The sequence below is a fragment of the Prunus persica genome, chromosome G7 (genome assembly GCF_000346465.2).
Source record: "Prunus persica cultivar Lovell chromosome G7, Prunus_persica_NCBIv2, whole genome shotgun sequence".
Lineage (NCBI taxonomy): Eukaryota > Viridiplantae > Streptophyta > Magnoliopsida > Rosales > Rosaceae > Prunus > Prunus persica.
In genome coordinates this window covers 10,628,940-10,648,421 of record NC_034015.1, presented here as the reverse complement: position 1 = coordinate 10,648,421, position 19,482 = coordinate 10,628,940, and the positions used below count along the sequence as shown (strand labels likewise).

At 37.0% G+C, this 19,482-nt stretch overlaps 1 protein-coding gene across 1 annotated transcript; it reads right to left on the bottom strand.

Annotated features, from left to right (window-relative positions):
• Positions 469–5,535, bottom strand: LOC18769411 (carboxyl-terminal-processing peptidase 3, chloroplastic). The gene is made up of 12 exons (XM_007203582.2): positions 5,093–5,535; positions 4,492–4,573; positions 4,165–4,295; positions 3,874–3,960; positions 3,210–3,288; positions 2,652–2,740; positions 2,489–2,524; positions 2,192–2,311; positions 1,994–2,080; positions 1,730–1,879; positions 1,274–1,381; positions 469–932 (listed from the first exon to the last, which is right to left on the bottom strand). The coding sequence occupies exons 1-12, from the start codon at positions 5,438–5,440 to the stop codon at positions 684–686; spliced, it is 1,566 nt and encodes a 521-aa protein (XP_007203644.1). The 5' UTR covers positions 5,441–5,535; the 3' UTR covers positions 469–683.

The following is a 19,482-nucleotide window of genomic DNA, read 5'->3' as shown; positions in this document are numbered from 1 at the left end:
GAGTGTTGAGTAAAAGTGGCTATCTAACTCCGAGCTGTCCAAGTCCTAATTTTTCTTTTTGGCCAGCTACAACACCAATATTTGTGTTTTGTGTTCGTTTTTTAAATTTTATTTTTGGGTGTTTTTGGATGGTTCAACTTAAACCTGCCTACATCCAATCCTACTTTAAATTAAAATAGGACTATGATTCGCAATGTTGAGTTTAAGTGTTTTACTTTTCTTATATTGGAAGAGATTGAACTCTTAACCTATCCTTATTCTAACTCGGTTCTACGTTTCCCTTTCCATTTGTGTTAACATCAAACGCTACTTGTCTTGTTTAAGTTAAAGAAAACCTCGAACCTGATCAATTTGGAATTCAGATTAGAGGACCACAAACCCTACATCCAAAACTTTCAATAGCAACCATTTTGATTCCGGTTTTCAGATTTCTGACTTAGGAAAAGTGGTCACCAACTTGACAAAGTCTAAAAATAAATTGGTAGGAAATTGATCGATCTGGTAAAACCCAAAAGTTTCAATTGATTTTTCAATTGATCAGGAATACACTATAACCTACTTCTTACTTGCACAAGATGTACAAACACAAAAGTATAAGCAGGCCCTGTGCTATTTCATATTCTTTTTCACGTGTATATCTTCTATTTCTACGCTATACAAATTTAAAGTGTATGATCCTGTCTTCAAGACGCAGTGCCTTTGGACTCCTGGATGTCCAATTCATGTTCAGCTACCAACACACAAGAATCTGCTTCTAAAGATGAGACTGAGCTCTTCTCCTTCGACGTCGATTCCTTGGAAGAATTGAGCATTTCTGTTGTGCATTGCACATCAGGAGCAATGCCAACCTGGTCTATGTCGTGAAGCGCCGGCGATAAATACTTGGCCACTGTGACAAATAACGCTGATCCATCATGCAGCTCTGTGACACTCTGTAGCAAGGAGCATTAGGGAAACAAGCAGCAACATAGCCATTAGTTTGAGACTTAATAAAGATGTAGAATAGACACCATGACAGATTCTTTGACCCTGATAAATTTAGAATTAAGTGTAGCAGTGGAAATCAAAGGTGAGATTACAAATTACATGTAATTTAAATTCAGTGAAAGGAGAAAACAAGAGGAGGTATGGTGCTTGCAGAGAAGGACATCACAGCAATCCATGAAGTTCGTAATTTGGAAATGGAGCTTAAGCATTTTGTAACAGTCAAGTAGAGTTTGAGTTAACAAAATTTCTGGTTGATGCAATTAACTACACACAAAAATTTTCATACCTGAATTTTTCCTTTCCCAAAGGTTCTGTGCCCAACAAGAGTAGCTCGGCGATTGTCATGTAGTGCCCCTGCCAATATCTCACTTGCACTTGCGCTGCCCTCATTAACCTGTTTGAAATAGTAGAGATTTTGAATCCATTGTGATTATGAAGATGAAAGAAGAAGCAACTATTTGTGTGACAACTTTAGACAGTCTGCACACATATCAATTTGCATGAGAGAACATAACTAAATCAGAACATAACTAAATCAAAGTTGGACATCATGCATTGCCACTTGCATTGGAATTTCTAAATAAAATCTTTATATCTAGCAAAATTAACAAGAATGCGTTTGGCATGATTTTAGACAGCACTGCACCAGTTTTAAGAAAATAAATGTATATGCAACTTTTACAAAACTGCATACTTTTCTGATGTAAAGCACGTAACTTCACATATAAAGTTCAAAACTTACAAGCACAACAAGTGGATCATGTGTTATAGCATGCCCATTGACCATGTTGATAGGCAGCAAATTCCCTTCCCGATCAATTGTGTTCACTAGAGTTTCATCCCCATCTAGCCAAATTTGGGCAACATCAAGTCCTGCTTTTACCAGTCCCCCCTGAAGAATTTAATTAGAAGAAGAAGATAAACATGCTGAATAATCATAAATCCAAAGCAGGAAAATGAACTATCAGAAGATTTCATTTCATGTAAACGAGAATGAAAAAGTTACCGGATTGTTGCGTAAATCCAGTATGTATGAGTGTACACCCTGACTCTTCATTTCATTAATAGCATTTTCCATATCAGCTGCAGCTGTCTGTCAGAAGGGGTGGAAGACTTTTCAGAATATACAAAGTACTTTCAACCAAATATTGTTATAAATTAGGAAATTTTATTTTCTGCATTGCCAAGAGAAAAAGTGAAGTACCTGAGAGAAGGCTGACAGCTTCACATAACCCGTTTTGGTAAGACGTCCATCTGGAGTTCTATGAGGGATGGTAGCAGTTGAAATTGGGGAAAGCTTAATGTACTCACGAGGTAGTTTCACCTTCAAGCAGACGAGTCATTTTTCAGATCAATTAACTAAAATAATTGTGAAATTAAATGCATGCTTCTGCTTGATGCTGTTAATTTAAAAACTTTGAAGATGCATGAGGGATCACAAAGAGTGCATTTGAAAATGAATGAAACTATAAGAAAACCAAAATAATAGATGGCCTAGTACCTCTTGTATACTAGAATCACTTCCCAAATCATTGCTCTGCATAACAGAAAACGTAAAATTAGTTAGCTGAAGCCATTTGCAACTGCTGGCCACACTCTACAGGATCACAATCACTAATTTCCGCTGAAACTTGGAAAAAAAAAAAAAGAGAGTTGATGATTACACTCTGAACTTTTACTGTAACAGTTGTTCCAACTCGACCTCTAAGTTTCTGAACTGCTACTTCAGTGTCAACACCATCAAGATTCTCTCCTGAACTCATAAAGTGTATTGAAATAATGACAAGCCAGTTTAAATGTAAACAGAAGACATTGAAAAAGTTGGAATTTTGGAATACATTTCTTGATTCAGGAGCATCTTGCATAGAAATACTACTGGGAATCCGAGTGTATTAGTACTTGACACTGGATCTTGATAATCTCGTTAGAGCATTTTCATTGTTCCTGATAAGGGGCAGACCCAATTTATAATTTGAGAAATGGAATGTAGACAATCTCAAGTATCTGTAGTCTGATGGCAGCATTAGGTTTATAAATGAAGAATATGATTTCGCTTGAGCCAGATTAATCCACAACAGATTGAAATAATTTTGATGGTTTGAATCAAAACATTGTCAACCATGTCCCACTATTAGGATTCAACCACCAAAAAGATTTTAAGTAGGATTTTTCCATTTTCAGCATCACAGAAAGAAATGCCAAATGTTTGAATCTTGATTTACCATTAATTTCAACCAACTCATCTCCTTCATGTATACCAGCACGAGCAGCCGGGCTACCCTCTACACAAGACAACACCACCTGCAATGTCCAATAAAAATAAATTTTACATGTGGTAAATTAGCATATTAATGCATCTCTTTCTCCTACATCAGAACACAGCTCACAAAATCTAAATTAGCATATCAAGAGCTCATCCATTAGCACAACTTCTTTCAAAAATAATAACGGAAAATTTTATAATGAAACAGATTGGTTGCTTGATATACAGAGGAAAGTTGACGTTTTTATTCTAATATAATCACCGGGTCAGTCATAAAGGCACAGTTCCTCATTTCACATTCCGAAATGCTGGAAATAACATAAGCCAAACTTGGATAATGCACTTAAGGCGATAAGATTTATAATTGGCAACTATATGAACAGCTAAATTAGTAAAAACACCATATAACGAATGAACGGCTAATTAGCTTAGAAAAAATACAAGAGACAAATTGCAATAAATTTTTGTAGGTTTTGTAGAACCACCATATATTGGTTTATTAACATATTTCAAGCACAAGGTCAAATGACTTGTACATATCCTAGGAACAACATATATCAATTTTCCGTATGCTTATTTACGAAAAGATTGGAAATATCAAAAGATTATTTGGCATCACTAACCAAATGGCCTGTTCTTGGTTCAGTACTTATGAAAAGGCCAACCCCTTGTAGATTTCCATTGCTTCCAATTCGAAAACTTTGATATTCCTGTGAGTGAAAAACGTAATTAGCTTGATAGCTGTAATTACTTTTTATATAAGTTTGACATATCACAGATTCACAGTTAAACAGTCATGATAGCCATAAGTGGACATATCACAGTTCAACTCAATTTGTTAATCAAATATGCATTGCAATTGTCTTAAATTAACATGGAATTGACATAGCAGAGACTGGAATGAATTGAAAGACCTTGGGACTGATAATCCGTGTGAAGGGATCACCGAGAGTAGAAAGCATTCCACTGATTTTCATATATGCTGCATCAGCTGACCTCAGGGGAAACATTTCTACCATTGTTTGCTGCAACTTAAGATCCCAATCTGCAGAAAAAGAATTATCGTCTTCAACACTAAAGAACACAGTTTTCCAAATATTATAGCTGTTTCATTTCAGGAAAGAACCACACAATTAGATATTGAACATTATTTGGAGTATAAATGATCTTCAAATGCAACCGTTGGTGTGCATTCCTCGGTCAGTTAACAACGATAAAAGAAGGATGAAGTAACCAAATACCTTGATGATTAAAAGTTGGGTCTACGAAAGTTTCCCTAATCAAACCCCAAGTCTCCACAAGAGTTCTCTGAACAGAATTCACCTGGAAAAATAATAATTATCTACTTAGTAACTGTCATCAATTTGTGATCCAAGTACAGCCAACTGAGTATTAACTGTGTTGTGATCTATTGGCAAAAGTAGTAACACACAGAAAAAAATTGGTAAAAGAAATCTAATGAAATTAGCAAAACTCATTACAGTCACTCAATCAAACACAAATTATATATCAAAACAACACACACATACACACAAAACAAAAGACGAAGAAGAAGAAGAAAGAAACAACAGCAAGAGAATAGAATCGAGGGTGGCAATTTTGTTACCTCAAGAACCCAAACATAAGACAATTGGCACATACTAATACGAATAATAAACAGGTCACGTTAATGTCAAACACGAAAATATGTTTAATTCATACTCTACAAAATGCTCTGTTTTTCTTTTCCATTTCTTAAAAGTGTGTGAAATCTTCTAGAGTGTATTTTTACTTATAATATTGGATGGACACAAATGACACAACCCAACAACACTCAATCAAACAGGAAACAAAATCTATCACCTCAGTGGTGCGTGAAACCGGAAAAGCAACAGTAAGCGACTCTGCCATAGCCGGAGAATCACAAAAGATGGAATAATTTGCAGCAGCGGCAGCAGCCAATGCAAGCAAGCCTTTTCCAACTGACCTCATCAGCTCCTGACCACAAACCTGAGCTTCATCAGCCCTTACATTACTAGCAGCCTTGAACCAACTGGGCACAATTGGCACCCTCCATTTCTTGGTCACACGCCGATCCGAGCATGAAAACCGATGTGAATGCACTGACAGAGAATTGGGTTTTGAGAATCTTGGTGAAATTGGTGAGAAAGGTGTGGGCTTGAGATCCAAGTTTGGGCAAAGAGGCTCCATTTCTTCTTCTTCTTCTTCTTTTTTTTGTCCGTATTTTTTATGGACAAAATGAAGAAGAGGCAAATGAGGAAGAAGCTGAATATTGTTGACCGTTATACGTTGTTGGGATTCTGATGGGGTCCATAGAAATCTTTTCTTTTGTGGCTCATGAGATCCTTCACAACAGAGCCTCTGGGTTTGCTACACGTGTTCATGGTAAGAGGCTGGAGTTCCTGGAAATATTATTTTTGGGGTGAAAAATCATGAGTTCCTGGAATTTTCTCTTTGGCCGTTTCCTCTCTGTCAATACTTGGAAGATGAAAATGAAAAAGGTTGGTTTTGAATACTTTGGTTAAACCAAACAGAAACTTTTGTTTTGCCATGTTATTAGCGGGTGGATTAATGAGGGCCCAATCGGAAGAGATTGGTAGATTGAAGAACTATAGAATTCTTGTTGGATTATAAAAGTTAGTGTTCATTGGGTAGGAGTGTGCTTATGGTGAAGGAGAGTGTGGCCCAATCGGAAGAGATTGGTAGATTGAAGAACTAGGTTGAGGGGGATGGTGGTGCAAGAAATCTATAATGAGGGCCTTAATATGGTCTTTCGGTGAGGCCCTATCTTTTAATCATTATATCAAATTAGTTAGTTGTTGGATCAAATTGGTTAGCCTGATTCAACAGTTAAAAGATAAGACCTCACCTAAGGGCTATAGAATGACTCGATGGTGGTGAGGGTGGCGCCGATGGGGTTTGATGGGGTTGATAGAATGTGGAAACAAAGGAGCAAGCTTTTCCCAACCCTCAAACGTTGGGTTCGATTTGAGTTCAAGGGTCATTTTAGCATACATATTTCAACCTTAGCCCAAGCCCACTATCACGGGCTGGGCAGGGCTTTGTTGGCCTTGCCATGTGAAAATCCATTTTTTATATTTCCAAATATACTAATTGTATTATAGAAAATTCTCATATATGTGTATCGTAGACAAACTATAATGTATCTTATATACTTTGTTGAGAGCAATGTATCTTATATACAAACAAATGATATTTCAAAAGTGGGCCTAGATTGGTCAGGCTAAGCCTTATGCGTTGGGATGGATTAAAAATTTATATTTAAGGAATTTAAGAAGTGTTATTAATTTTACTTTTTTTGACCAAAGATAGGAAGGAGAATGGGTGAAATTCACACATACCGGTACCATGAGGTTTGAACTCAGGATCACTCTTGAGCTAATCCAACTAACACCTATTGGTGAATTTAAAAAGGGTTATTGAGTTCAGATATTTTTCCCATTTTCTGATGAATTTCAATTTTTGTTCTTTGGTCACTGTCATCTCCCAGATCACTCAACTACAATCAGAGCATATGAAAGATCCAAAATAATGGATCTATGTCATCTCCCAGATCACGCAACTACAATAAAAACATAGAGTTGAACTTCCCACTGGATAATAAATCTTGCTTCATTGAAGGATTTAACATGTAAGGTCCTAATGCTAGCTCTTGTTTGTGGTTCACTTTCCTTCCAGCCAATTCAATTATAACGTTAAATATACCACGTAAAGGGGCAGGCCATAGTCCCATTTTTGTCATCCTCTCTCTCTCTCTCTCTCTCTCATTAATGTGTTTTCCCCACAACCCATGTGTGTTCTATATGACAATCAGTATAACTGAATTTTAGAAGAGAATGATTTTGACCAGTAACATGATTTTGCATAGTAGAAATGCTCCCAGTGCCCAAACTGACGGCCCAAATAAGGCAATAGAATGCGCCAATTTCTGAACCCTTTATAGAGAATCTCATAAGTTCACAACCCATCTAAATTGAGTGGTCTAAGGCTCTTTTTACACTTCAATTTTAAATATTATTTTTTTATGATAAATTACTTAGATGGTCCCTATTTTACGCGACATGTTATTCACATCTCTTGCAAAACGAGATTTCACGTAGCAAGGGACCTTATTATGTTTATGTTAAAAAATATTTTGATATGAATTGAAGGACAAACATATAAGGTTTAGTACATAGTTTTTTAGAACGATAATTAAATAGAAATCTGTAACCAGACGATGCGCATAATTAATATCGTCAAAAAATATAAATCCAAAGCCAAACTCATATAGATGATGGCTTGAATTTCTCCTTCTACAATGTCATTCAAATGGATTAGAGAATATTGAATCCAAACATGTCATGCAAAGGGATACAAAAAATGAGAAAGAAACTAATTGAAGGTAAAGCTGTTTGTTTAGTCCTCTTTCCTACTAATGTAGAGAAAGGTGAGGTTTTGATTGGATTTCCCAAAGTTACATCAGGGAAAAGGGTATAGGAAAGAAGGAGATAAAAGGACATTTACCAAAAGCAAAAGAGAGAAAGGTGTTCAACCCACTGAAGGACGAAAAGGAAACCAAAACATGTAGGTGCTTTTATAATCATCTTAACTGCACCCTTTTGTAAAAGGCTCATTTTTGTTAAGCCATTGCATTATGTATACAAGTGTAACAAAGAGGATATATATATATCTTTCAAATGAGGGTATGACCTCAAAATTGGAGGACTTTCATTCCAACATCCCTTTTAACCAACCTTTTACTTTTCCCCCCTTCTGTGTTTCATATAAGGTTGCCCTAAACATGTAAACCCAAAAGAGAGATTTTTTTTTTCTTCTTTCTCTTTGATGGTCTCATGAGGGTGGCTTAATTAAGGCTTAAGCATGTAGCAAATGAGATTAACAAAACGATTGTGTGAAATAAAATTGAGGAAAGTATTTGTTTGGAAGTGGAAGTGGTTGTTAAATACCTCTTAATTAACCATATTAAAGATTTGAGTGAATGAATGTTTGCAGATCATATAAAAGCTACATATGTCTGAAAAAAAAGTCCCAACAGAAGACTGACACAGGAAGGAATTATAGGAAGTGGATTCAGAACTATCTATAATTGAGAAGCATGGGCATGGTGCTGAAAATTTGTTGGAGGTCATAAAGAGGCTGCCTGCAGAAGAAGTTGTCGCTTGATATATAATGATGATATATATGAAGGTACATGATATATGATATGTGATGTATGTATGAGTGTATATTAATGTTTTATATGCATTTGGATAGAGAAAGGATACATGCAATCTAAAAGTAATTTCTCACACTTTTCCTTAAGCCTTCACACAAAAGAACTACAATACATACATAAATTCCTTGCCCTTTTATCTAATACATATATATATTTTAAATACAAGCGATAGTCAAGGTGCTATGAGTTTGAACCTGAGATCACTGGTCTCTAAATCAAGACCATTTTTCATTGGATTGGACCCCATTTGCTATATATATTTTTAATTAGTTATCAATACTATTATTTGACCTATTAATTTTTGCATTATTAATCCAACAAAAATGTTAAGTCTTGTTTCTTTTTTTTCCCTTTCATATTTGTTTGATGAAAGTGGTATATTTCTTCCAAGTTTATATAGCTAGCATATGGTATCTCCTTGGAAGGGTGTTTGTGTGGGTTTTGCCTTCTAATAAATAAGTAATACATAGGTGCTTCCTTGATGTGGAGTTATTTGGCCTCATAGCTATGTATCCTAATTATAATTGGATTTTTTTGCAAGTAATATCCAAATGGATAAGTTTTTTTTTTTTCTTTTCTTTTGTGCTAAGAGAGCCAAATTTACTATATATTGACCGGTAGACTTGAACCTTGTTTCTACATGACCCCATCAATTCGATCAGGCATTCGCCATCTACTTTTTCAACTAATATGAGGGTCGGGATTGTTGGCTTGACTTGTGGATATTGACTCACTTTACTTACACACCAAGAATTCCTATTATAATTGTAATTGATTTACTCTAATTCCTGATTTCCTACTGTAAATGGATTTAGGAATTTATTATTTACTTGCCCATTCAGGTTTTGTTGTATTATAAATATGACCTCCTACAAGGAGAAGAATACACAAAAAATTCCCACAAACAAATATTCTCTCATAGTTTTTATATTTTAGCATGGTATCAGAGCAGCAATCTTAGGATTGCTGACTCTAGTTTCTAAACCCTAGCCGCCACCATGGGGGAGGATGACTCTTCTAATCCTCATGGCAGTAGCACCACTGCTTCCTCCTTTCCTTCTCAACCAATCATAGCCGAGTTGAGTGCCCAGGTGGCTAAACTAATGCAGATGCAGACTCAGACCTCGAAATTGATCCTAAATCAGGATCCTACCAAGACGACCCCGACCTCGACTCAGACGACGACCTCGAACTCGAATCAGACGACGACCTTGAACCCGAATCATACAACGATTCTGACGACAATTACCTGTGAAGCTTCCGCTGCACAGATTGGCATAAAGTTGGATGTCACCAACTATGCCCTATGGTCCCAAGTTGTAGAGTTGTATATCTCCGGCAAAGACAAATTGGGATATATTAATGGCGATCTTCCACAACCTCTTTCGACCGCTCCAACGTTTCCTCGCTGGCGCACCGAGAACTTTATTGTGAAGGGATGGCTCATCAATTCTCTAGAGCAGAGTTTGATTGGCAATTTCATTCATTTTTCGACTGCAAAGCCAGTGTGGGATGCAATTGCCACAACTTACTATGATGGCACTGACACCTCTCAGGTTTATGATCTGAAACGACGAGTCTCTGGTATGTGACAAGCTGGTGGCTCCATTGAAACCTATTACAATACTCTCCAAAGCTTATGGAGAGAAATTGATTTCCGTCGTCCAAATATGATGGAGGATGAAAGTGATATCCAGCGCTATAATGATATTCTGCAGGAAGATCGAGTTTACATATTTTTGGATGACCTTGATGATCGTCTTGATAAGGCCCGAAGTGATGTTCTTCACATGACTCCATTCCCTACTGTTGACCAAGCTTATGCCTATGTTCGCCATGAAAATGTTCGACAAGCAGTGATGATGGGTTCATCTGCACCCACTGGTGCTGGCTTAGCGGCCAAGAGTGCGCCTCGATCAAGTCCCCCTACTCGTGTCGGACAGCCCCATAATTCATTTACTGTGGCCCACCTTCAGATCCAGTCATATGCTACTGCTGCTGGTGTGCCATTTCCTAAAACCATCCCACCTTCCTGTCCCAAGGCTCCGACTGATGAAAGTGGTTGCACGCATTGTGGCAACCCCAAACATACCCGTGACACCTGTTTTAAGCTGAATGGTTATCCTAATTGGTGGGAGGACCTTCGCGCTCGCAAGCTCTGAGAAACTGCTAGTAATTTCTGCTGTGCTGCTCTTGTCTCTACCGAACCCCCATTAGCCTTGTTCCCGCAGGTAGATCCTACTGATAGTCCGCGGTTCTGGATGTCTCAGGTAACTGTGGTTATGCATTTCATACTTCTGATCTACGAGATACTACTGGTTGGATAATTAATTCTAGCACCACTGATCATATGACCTTTGATCCGAATGATTTTTTGCACACCACTACACCTCGCCGCACAAATATTGCCAATGCAAATGGAGTTACCTATCCTGTGACAGGGGACGGCACTGTTGCCCTTTCACCTTCTCTGTCCCTTTCTAATACTCTACTGGTTCCATCTTTGTCCAACAAATTAATGTCTGTGAGTCAAGCAACTGAACAACTAAATTGTTGTGCACTAATTTATCCCAATTTTTGTTTACTACAGGATATTCTCACCAAGGAGATCATTGGGCATGGTACTAAAAGAGGGGGGCTGTACTCTGTGGATGACTTCAGTATGGGACATGCCAATAGTGTAAAGCATCCGTCTGATGACAAGCACCGACAAATTTAGCTCTGGCATCGACGTTTGGGACATCCATCTTTTGGTTAGATGAGACACTTATTGCCCGAGTTGTTTTCTGTATTTAAGGACTCAGATTTTAAATGTAACACTTGCATTCTAGCCAAGAGTCATAGAGCATCATATCTTTAAATATGAATAAAAGTACTATTCCTTTTGCTTTAATTCATTCTGATGTTTGGGGACCCTCACCTATTTCTACTCATTCTAGTATTCATTGGTTTGTCACATTCATAGATGATTGTACACGGATGCAATGGCTTTATTTGATGAAAAATAAGAATGAAGTATTTTTCCTGTTCCAATCCTTTTACAAACAGATGGAAACACAGTTCAATTGCTCGAATACAGATTCTTCGCTCTGACAATGGTGGAGAATTTGTTAATCATGATTTACAGACTTACTTCACGACACATGACATTATTCATGAGACAACTTGCCCCCAAACATCACAACAAAATGGTGTTGCCGAACGGAAGAATCGTCATCTCCTTGAAACAACCCGTGCTCTTCTCATTGGTGGCCATGTTCCTCGTCATCACTGGGATGATGCTGTCGTCACTGCTGTCCACCTTATCAACCGCATGCCATCTGGGGTCTTGAACTTCAAAACTCCATTACAAGTGCTCACGCAACACGGGCCTCTGCCCTCTGTTTTGGTGCTTACCCCTTGAATTTTTGGATGTGTGGCATTCGTTCATCTCCACAAAAATCAACGAAGCAAACTTGATCCATGTGCACTTCGTTGTGTTTTTTTGGATTATGCCACTCATCAGAAAGGCTACCGATGTTAACACCTTCCTACCCGGCGAACCTATGTCACTTTGGATGTCACATTTCTGGAATCAGATATGTTCTTCTATGACCCAGCATCCAATTATACTCTTCAGGGGGAGATACCGAGTGAAGAGCTCAATTGGAGCAGCTTGGAAAACGAGGATATTCATCTATGCACGAAGATTGCTCTCGGCCAAGAAACAATAACAATCAATTGTCTCGAGTCTGGCACGTGCAAATGCTCTCTACCAAACAACGATCGATCGCCTAACCCTTGCGAAGATGTTTTTGATTCGAGTCATACTCTTATAGACAACTCAGAACAACAAAATGAAGACCTCCCCTCTCCTTCAACAGTACCAATGGACCAATCTCCTGAGAATATCTTTGAGGTAAATACTCCTAGACTTGTGCATTTAGAGGATAAAACTATTGAATATTAATTACCTTTCAGGCAAAATCGTGGGAAGCCACCAAACCGTTATTCACCTGATATTGGCAAGAGATTCAAGTATCCAATTGCAAATCATGTATCCACTAAGAAGCTGTTTGAACCACTCAAGGCTTTTGTGCATCAGTTGTCTGCTATCCATATTCCAACCAAGGTCTCTGAAGCATTGAAAGATCCTAAGTGGGTTCAAGCTATAAAAGAGGAGATGAAAGCTCTTGAGAAAAATCGGACTTGGACATTGGAGACTATAACACGAGGAAAAAAGACTATCGGATGTAGATGGGTGTTTACTATAAAACACAATGCAGATGGATCTATCGAGCAATACAAGGCAAGACTTGTGGCAAAAGGGTACACACAGACCTATGGTATAGACTATGAAGAAACTTTTGCACCAGTTGCAAAGTTAAACACCGTCAGAGTCTTATTGTCCCTTGCAGCTAATTTGGATTGGCCACTACACCAGTTTGATGTAAAGAATGCTTTTCTACATGGCGAACTCACGGAGGAGGTGTACATGGACATTCCTTCTGGATATAATACTGCTCAGACTGGAACAGTTTGCAGGTTACGAAAAGCATTGTATGGATTGAAACAGTCACCACGTGCATGGTTTGGACGGTTCACCATGGCAATGAAGAACAATGGTTTCAAACAGTGCAACTTAGATCATACTCTGTTCTTGAAACATCGAAAAGGGAAGGTAACAGCATTAATAATCTATGTTGATGATATGATTATTACTGGGAATGATAAACATGAAATATCACAGCTACAAGACTATATGGCTACTGAGTTTGAGATGAAGGATCTAGGTGGACTCAAGTATTTCTTGGGAATTGAGTGGCTCGATCGCAGCAAGGCATATTTCTCTCTCAAAGGAAATATGTCTTGGACTTGTTGACATACACAGGAATGCTAGATTGCAAACCTGCGGACACTCCTATTGTTCAGAATCATCATCTTGGAGAATATTCGGATCAAGTTCCAACTAACAAAGAAAGATACCAAAGGTTAGTGGTTAGATTGATCTATTTGTTACATACTCGACCAGACATTGCTTATGCGGTGATTTTTCAGTCAATTTATGCACTCTCAAAGTGAAGACCACATGAATGCAGTTCTTCGGATACTTAGATATTTGAAGTCTGCACCTGGAAAAGGACTTATGTTCTCAAAGCATGGTCATCTAAATATTGATGGTTATTCAGATGCAGATTGGGCAGGTAATGTAACAGATAGAAAATCCACATCGGGTTACTTCACATTCGTGGGAGGTAATTTGGTGACATGGAGGTGCAAGAAACAAAATGTAGTAGCTTTATCCAGTGCAGAAGCCGAGTTCAGAGGCATGACTAAAGGGATTTGTGAACTTCTTTGGTTAAGAAAGTTGCTTACTGAAATTGGGTATAAACCTAAATCCACAATGAATTTCTTTTGTGACAACAAGGCTGCTATAGCCATTGCACATAATCCGGTTCAGCATGATCGTACTAAACATGTTGAGGTGGACCGACACTTCATCAAACAGAAGCTTGAGGCTAAAGTATTTCAGTTTCCTTTTGTGAAATCCGAGGATCAATTGGCGGATATTTTGACAAAAGCAATTTCCAGTAAAGCGTTTCATAATTCACTGGATCAGTTGGGCATTGACGACATCTATGCACCAACGTGAGGGGGAGTGTTGGCGTGACTTGTGGATATTGACTTACTTTCCTTACACACCAAGAATTCCTATTATAATTGTAATTGATTTACTTTAATTCCTGATTTTCTATTGTAAATGGATTTAGGAATTTATTATTTATTTGCCCATTCAGGTTTTGTTGTATTATAAATATGACCTCCTACAAAGAGAAAAATACACAGAAAATTCCCACAAATAAATATTCTCTTATAATTTTCATATTTTAGCAGAGACTAACTTGAGAATTTGAATACATGAGTTTTTATATATCCATTCTCAGAACATGAGATAATACCCGTCTATGTGATTTGATAGGCATGAACATCAAACATAACTTTTCCTTGTGTCCTTTAAGTACATAGTAAAAAATCCTAGACTTCTCTCCCTCCCAAAATATTTGTGTGTTATGTTGAAGTATGCTCTCTTTCTTCTCCATGAAGTTTTTCTCTATATTCCCAGTACAATGATATCATATACCTACAACATGGAGAATCTATAACATTAAAGCAAGAAAACTTTAGCACCAGAAAATGGTTATTAAAAAAAGCAGGCATATGTCATGGATAATGATCATGAGAAAAAGAGAAGCTATAGCCTTAGGTATAGTCCAAAAGAAGATTTTTGTTTCATCGTGTTTTATTTAATTTTGATAGCATTTTTGTTTCTTTTTAAAAGTCATTATGGGGTCAAGATTATTTTTGCCTTTTGCTCTTTTCCCTTTAGTCATTGGGGCCTCTCAAACAAAGTTGTCTTGTACGTATACTTTGAGGATCAAAAGCAGCTAAGATCTGCCTTCAATTGGTTGGTTAGCATTTGTTTAATGGAGACATATCTTGCAGGTACATCAGGGTTATAGTCATCAAACAGGGAAATAGTTTTTCTCACTACTTTAACTAAATGTGTATCCTCATCATTTTTAACACTTGACACGTGTTTATGAGCATAATTATAACTTTTTGTTTTGTATTTATGAAACCGTAGTTATGTTTACGAATATATATCAAATATTAAGAAAAATAATAATCACACACCTTGAATTAAAATGGTGAAAAAAATATTCCCATCAAACGTACTTCTTTTATCATAAAGCTATCTGGCACACACATACACATCACCTGTAATTGATTTATAGCATGCATGGATTGTTAAGGGATCAAAGTACTTTGATTCTTTCATTTATTTTCCTTTTTGATTTTTCAGCCAGATATACAGCTATACTTGATGCTAATAAATAATTGCCCTGTGTATTTTCCCATGTACATTTTGTAGACATCAAAATTTTTTTGGTCAATGCAAAATTTTTTATTTTATCAAGACACAAAAAACACATGATATGTGATTAGGGATCAAGAAAATAGAGTGAATGCGAATTGGCTATCACGAGATTTGATTGAAGAGGAAAATATTACTTGCTTCTTACATGTAAGAGGATATATAGCACAGTTTAACATGTTTGCAAAAATAATGTCTTTTTGTATTTTTAATAAAGTAAATTTATATATTTTTTTCATACTGTGATTTGTAAGTTCTGGAGAATGGTTTTGTCTACTTTTGGAAAAGACTTCACTGCCCTTGAAATTTAAGGAAGAATGAAGTATTGTGAGTCTTTGTACGCATCGGTGTGGTGTGAGTCAAAAAGTCTCTGATTCGAAACACGGAGGGACCTAGCTTATGGCCCATGACAATATATATATATATTTTTCATCCTAGGTCAATTAAAATTTTTTTTTTTCTTCTTATAGTTAGTATATAAGTTTTAAGGTTTAGTCATGTTCAAAACTAACAATTCACCCATAAGGTAAATCTAGCCCTCCTCATTTTGAAATCCTAGGTGCATCTTTAATGCCAAAGTCAGTTCCAAGGTTAGAAGAAATAGGGTTTCTTAGGCTGATGAATGTTACCTCCTCTCACGGTGGAGATTGGGTTTTATATGGCCCGTTGGTGGCTGACTTGTCTTCTTAAGAGGCTTTGTATGGTCGTTACTTGGGTTATGACCGGTCATTTCACATGTCCAGTCAATTAATCGTTTGGCTTAAGAAGTGTGAGATATTTGCCCAAAATTTGTGGGCATAGTCTCCTAGATTATTGTTGTTGCAATAATTAGGAAGATCTTAGAGATCCCTGCTGATCTGTTTTGTAGGTGTGCTGTCCAAAGATTGGTCCTACTTAGGCGTGTTATGTGAAGCCCAGGTAAGGCTTATCTTAAGCCTACCCAGTTCTTGGGCCCAAGCTAGGGTTCTGCGACCTAGCAAGGCCCGAGATGTTTAAAGGCCCTATTGGGCCTAATGAGCGCGTGGGTTTTCTAGTGGACCCACGCTCTTATCAATTATGGCAGAGGAATTGACTTATGCCAATTCGAGGCAATTACGCCACTCATCCTCTCATTAGTGAGTGATGGGATGTGCTTCTGGTTATCCTGCCCATTTCACTAGGGGTCATTGGTCCAAACAAGTATATTCGGATACATGTGGTGTTTAATTATTTGTGTGTGATTATTTGCTCCCACACATGTAAGTAGGAATGACTTCTTAATATGTAAGGAGCCAAGCAATGTTCTTGATTTAATCTCAAGTCAAATAAAGCTAAATCAAAACTAAGACAATCTGAATCAAATCAAAGTCATTTTTTTTTTCTTTAGTACAAAAGATAGTCTAAACTATAGAGGGAAGGGAGCTTCTCACACGCACACTACTATGATGCCATGGGGATTCAATTCTAAGACCACTAGTCTGCAAGTCAAGACCATTTTTCATTAGGCTAAATCATGTTGGCAAATCATATCAAAGTCTTAAATTCACAAATTAAGACTTAATCTCACAAGTTAACGGATTTAAAATTTAGGGATTCAAGAACAAGAACTCCATAGACTGATACGATCTTATTTTAAAAAAAGGAACGTTTGGCACGGTAAACAAACTCTTTGACCAAGGCAAACAAAACTTGGACTAAAAAACTTCCAAGGTTTTGCATCATGGTTGTGGAATCATTAATCACTACTGACACATGCCAATTGAAATTCAACTGTTCAATTTAAGACGAGTGCTTGACACCTTTGAATCAACAAATCAATCTTAAAAATCGAACCAGAGTAATAATATTTTAAAGAAGAAACACACAGCGATTGTACCCCACAACTTTACTAAATACAAAATATCTTATACACATTCTCTTGTTAATTTAATTTAGATGAGGAAATTGTTTTCACATATATTCTTCTGCCGACAATGTGTTGAAATTAATGAAACAATAGTTGGGACTTATTTATAATTAAAAATTCATTGAATTGGCAAGGCGAAGATGAGTGGCTTAAATTATAATATGCCCGGAAAAGCTGGTGATATTCGAGCCAAGGGAGACAAAGCTGTCCCCCTCTGTATTGGAATGTGAATACAAAGGTGAAAATAAAAAGGAAAATACTGAGAAAAACAAAACATTTATACATATTCTCGTGTAGGGAAGCTTGGTCTCCTTGAGGTCTTGGTAACAGTATCTTGGAATTAAATATAAATACAAAAAAATATACATGAATTTTGGGACTAGAGAAGAAAGAGAAAAAAGAGTTTCTTCAGTCTTGGGATTTTAAGCAGAGAAGGCTGTGCATGGCTGAGCCATTGAGTGTTCGAGGATGGGGAAAAAAACAATTGCCTCATCAGTTGATAAGAACGTCAGTACTCAGTGTGTATATATTTTTGCTTAGATATAGACATAGATATATAGACAGTACAAACCCTCTGCTTTCTATTCATTCGTCTAAAGAAAGGGCAAAGATCTTTGCATAGTGACAATGCATGGCATATAAAGCATAAAAATGGAATTATCAATTTTACCCCACCTATATATATATATATATATTTTGTGGTGGGGTATGTGATATATATTGTAGGTGTAGTTAAATGGATTTAGATTTAAGTAATTTTTTCATAAATAATTTTTAGATGAATTTATAGACTGTTCGAATCATTAAAATACAATATGAAGTGAAACTTAAAAGGATGTCATTCAAATAAGTTTATATGAGAGGGATGTCAACTAAAATGTCTCTCTCCATATATGTGGATGCTTTGAACTTTCAAGAAACTAATCACTCATTCATTCTGACCTGACCTCCCCATGTTGTAGCGTATAACTCATGCACTCTATTTCCAAAAAGATAGATGAGAATGATAAGCAAGCATGTGTGTGTTTTTACACGTGAGAGAGAGAGAGAGAGAGAGAGAGAGAGAGAGAGAGAGAGAGAATGTGTGGTGATGTAAATGGAAAAGAGAGAGGGGGTGGACCAAAAGGATCAAATAGTGGTAGGGTTTTGGTCTCCCCTACAAAGGGGTGGGATATTGATTGTGAATAAATGCTTTCTACTTGTAGTTCAACTATATATATATGTTTAGTAGTAGGAGTAATAATACTAATTATTATTACACAGGAATTTTATATATATATATATAGCTTCTTCTTCTTCTTTTTTGCCAAAAATATATAATATATATAGCTAGCAAACCCACTTCGCCCACCTACAAGATAAAGATATATACGTACGTTTAAATATACGTAGGTTTTGGTTAATTAGAAGAATAACGTACCAAAAAGTTTAAATATACGTACGTTTGGTTAGTGAAAGTGTAAAACACGAGTATGTTACATCACTATTACCATTATTCTCTTCTTCACCATACTTGACTTCATGTTGTATTTAGCAGATAAGCTAGCTAGCAAGTTTTGCAGTCTTGCTGAAATAATATTTCAAAGTTGCCCTGCCTGCCCTTGAGAGAGAGAGAGAGAGAGAGAGAGAGAGAGAAAGAGAGGGGTGGTCAAAGTGTTATTGAGAGGTCGTTTCAATCTACAGTTCATCCATCAGAAGAAAGGTTTTTGTATGACTGTAGCAGGGTATCAGTATATGTTGCAAACTAGCACAACCAACCAACCAATACGACTTGGGCTCCACCCAGTTGCGTTTTCACCCTCTGTAGCTGACCTTAGCTTTTTCCCATCCTCTTCTCTCTCTCTCTCTCTCTCTCTCTCTCTCTCTTTCTCTCTCAACAAAGCTGCCAACGAGATCCATTCCAATCCAATATTATTATTGATTGACACCTACATCATTTTTCTCTCTTTTTTTCTTTAACTTTCCTTCTCTTGTGTTAGTTATGTGTGTACATATGCATATCTCTACATTTTTAGGTTTATATTATTTATCCCCTTTCTCTCTCTCTCTCTCTAAGCTAATCATTTGCTTTGAATTTCCCAAGCAATAGTGAATCAAATGGTACATGTTCCATCCATCAAACATACCTCTCTCTCTCTCTCTCTCTCCACTAACAAAGCAAAAGGGGCATCGTATGCAGCCCCAACAAAAAG

Bases quoted from the DNA above. Each gene is read 5' to 3' on its own strand.
- LOC18769411 (XM_007203582.2), bottom strand. From the start codon at position 5,440: ATGGAGCCTCTTTGCCCAAACTTGGATCTCAAGCCCACACCTTTCTCA. The intron at 3,289-3,873 runs GTTAGTGATGCC...TGGACATTGCAG, and splicing joins AACCAAGAACAGGCCATTTG to GTGGTGTTGTCTTGTGTAGA. The intron at 1,382-1,729 runs GTAAGTTTTGAA...TATTTCAAACAG, and splicing joins ATGATCCACTTGTTGTGCTT to GTTAATGAGGGCAGCGCAAG.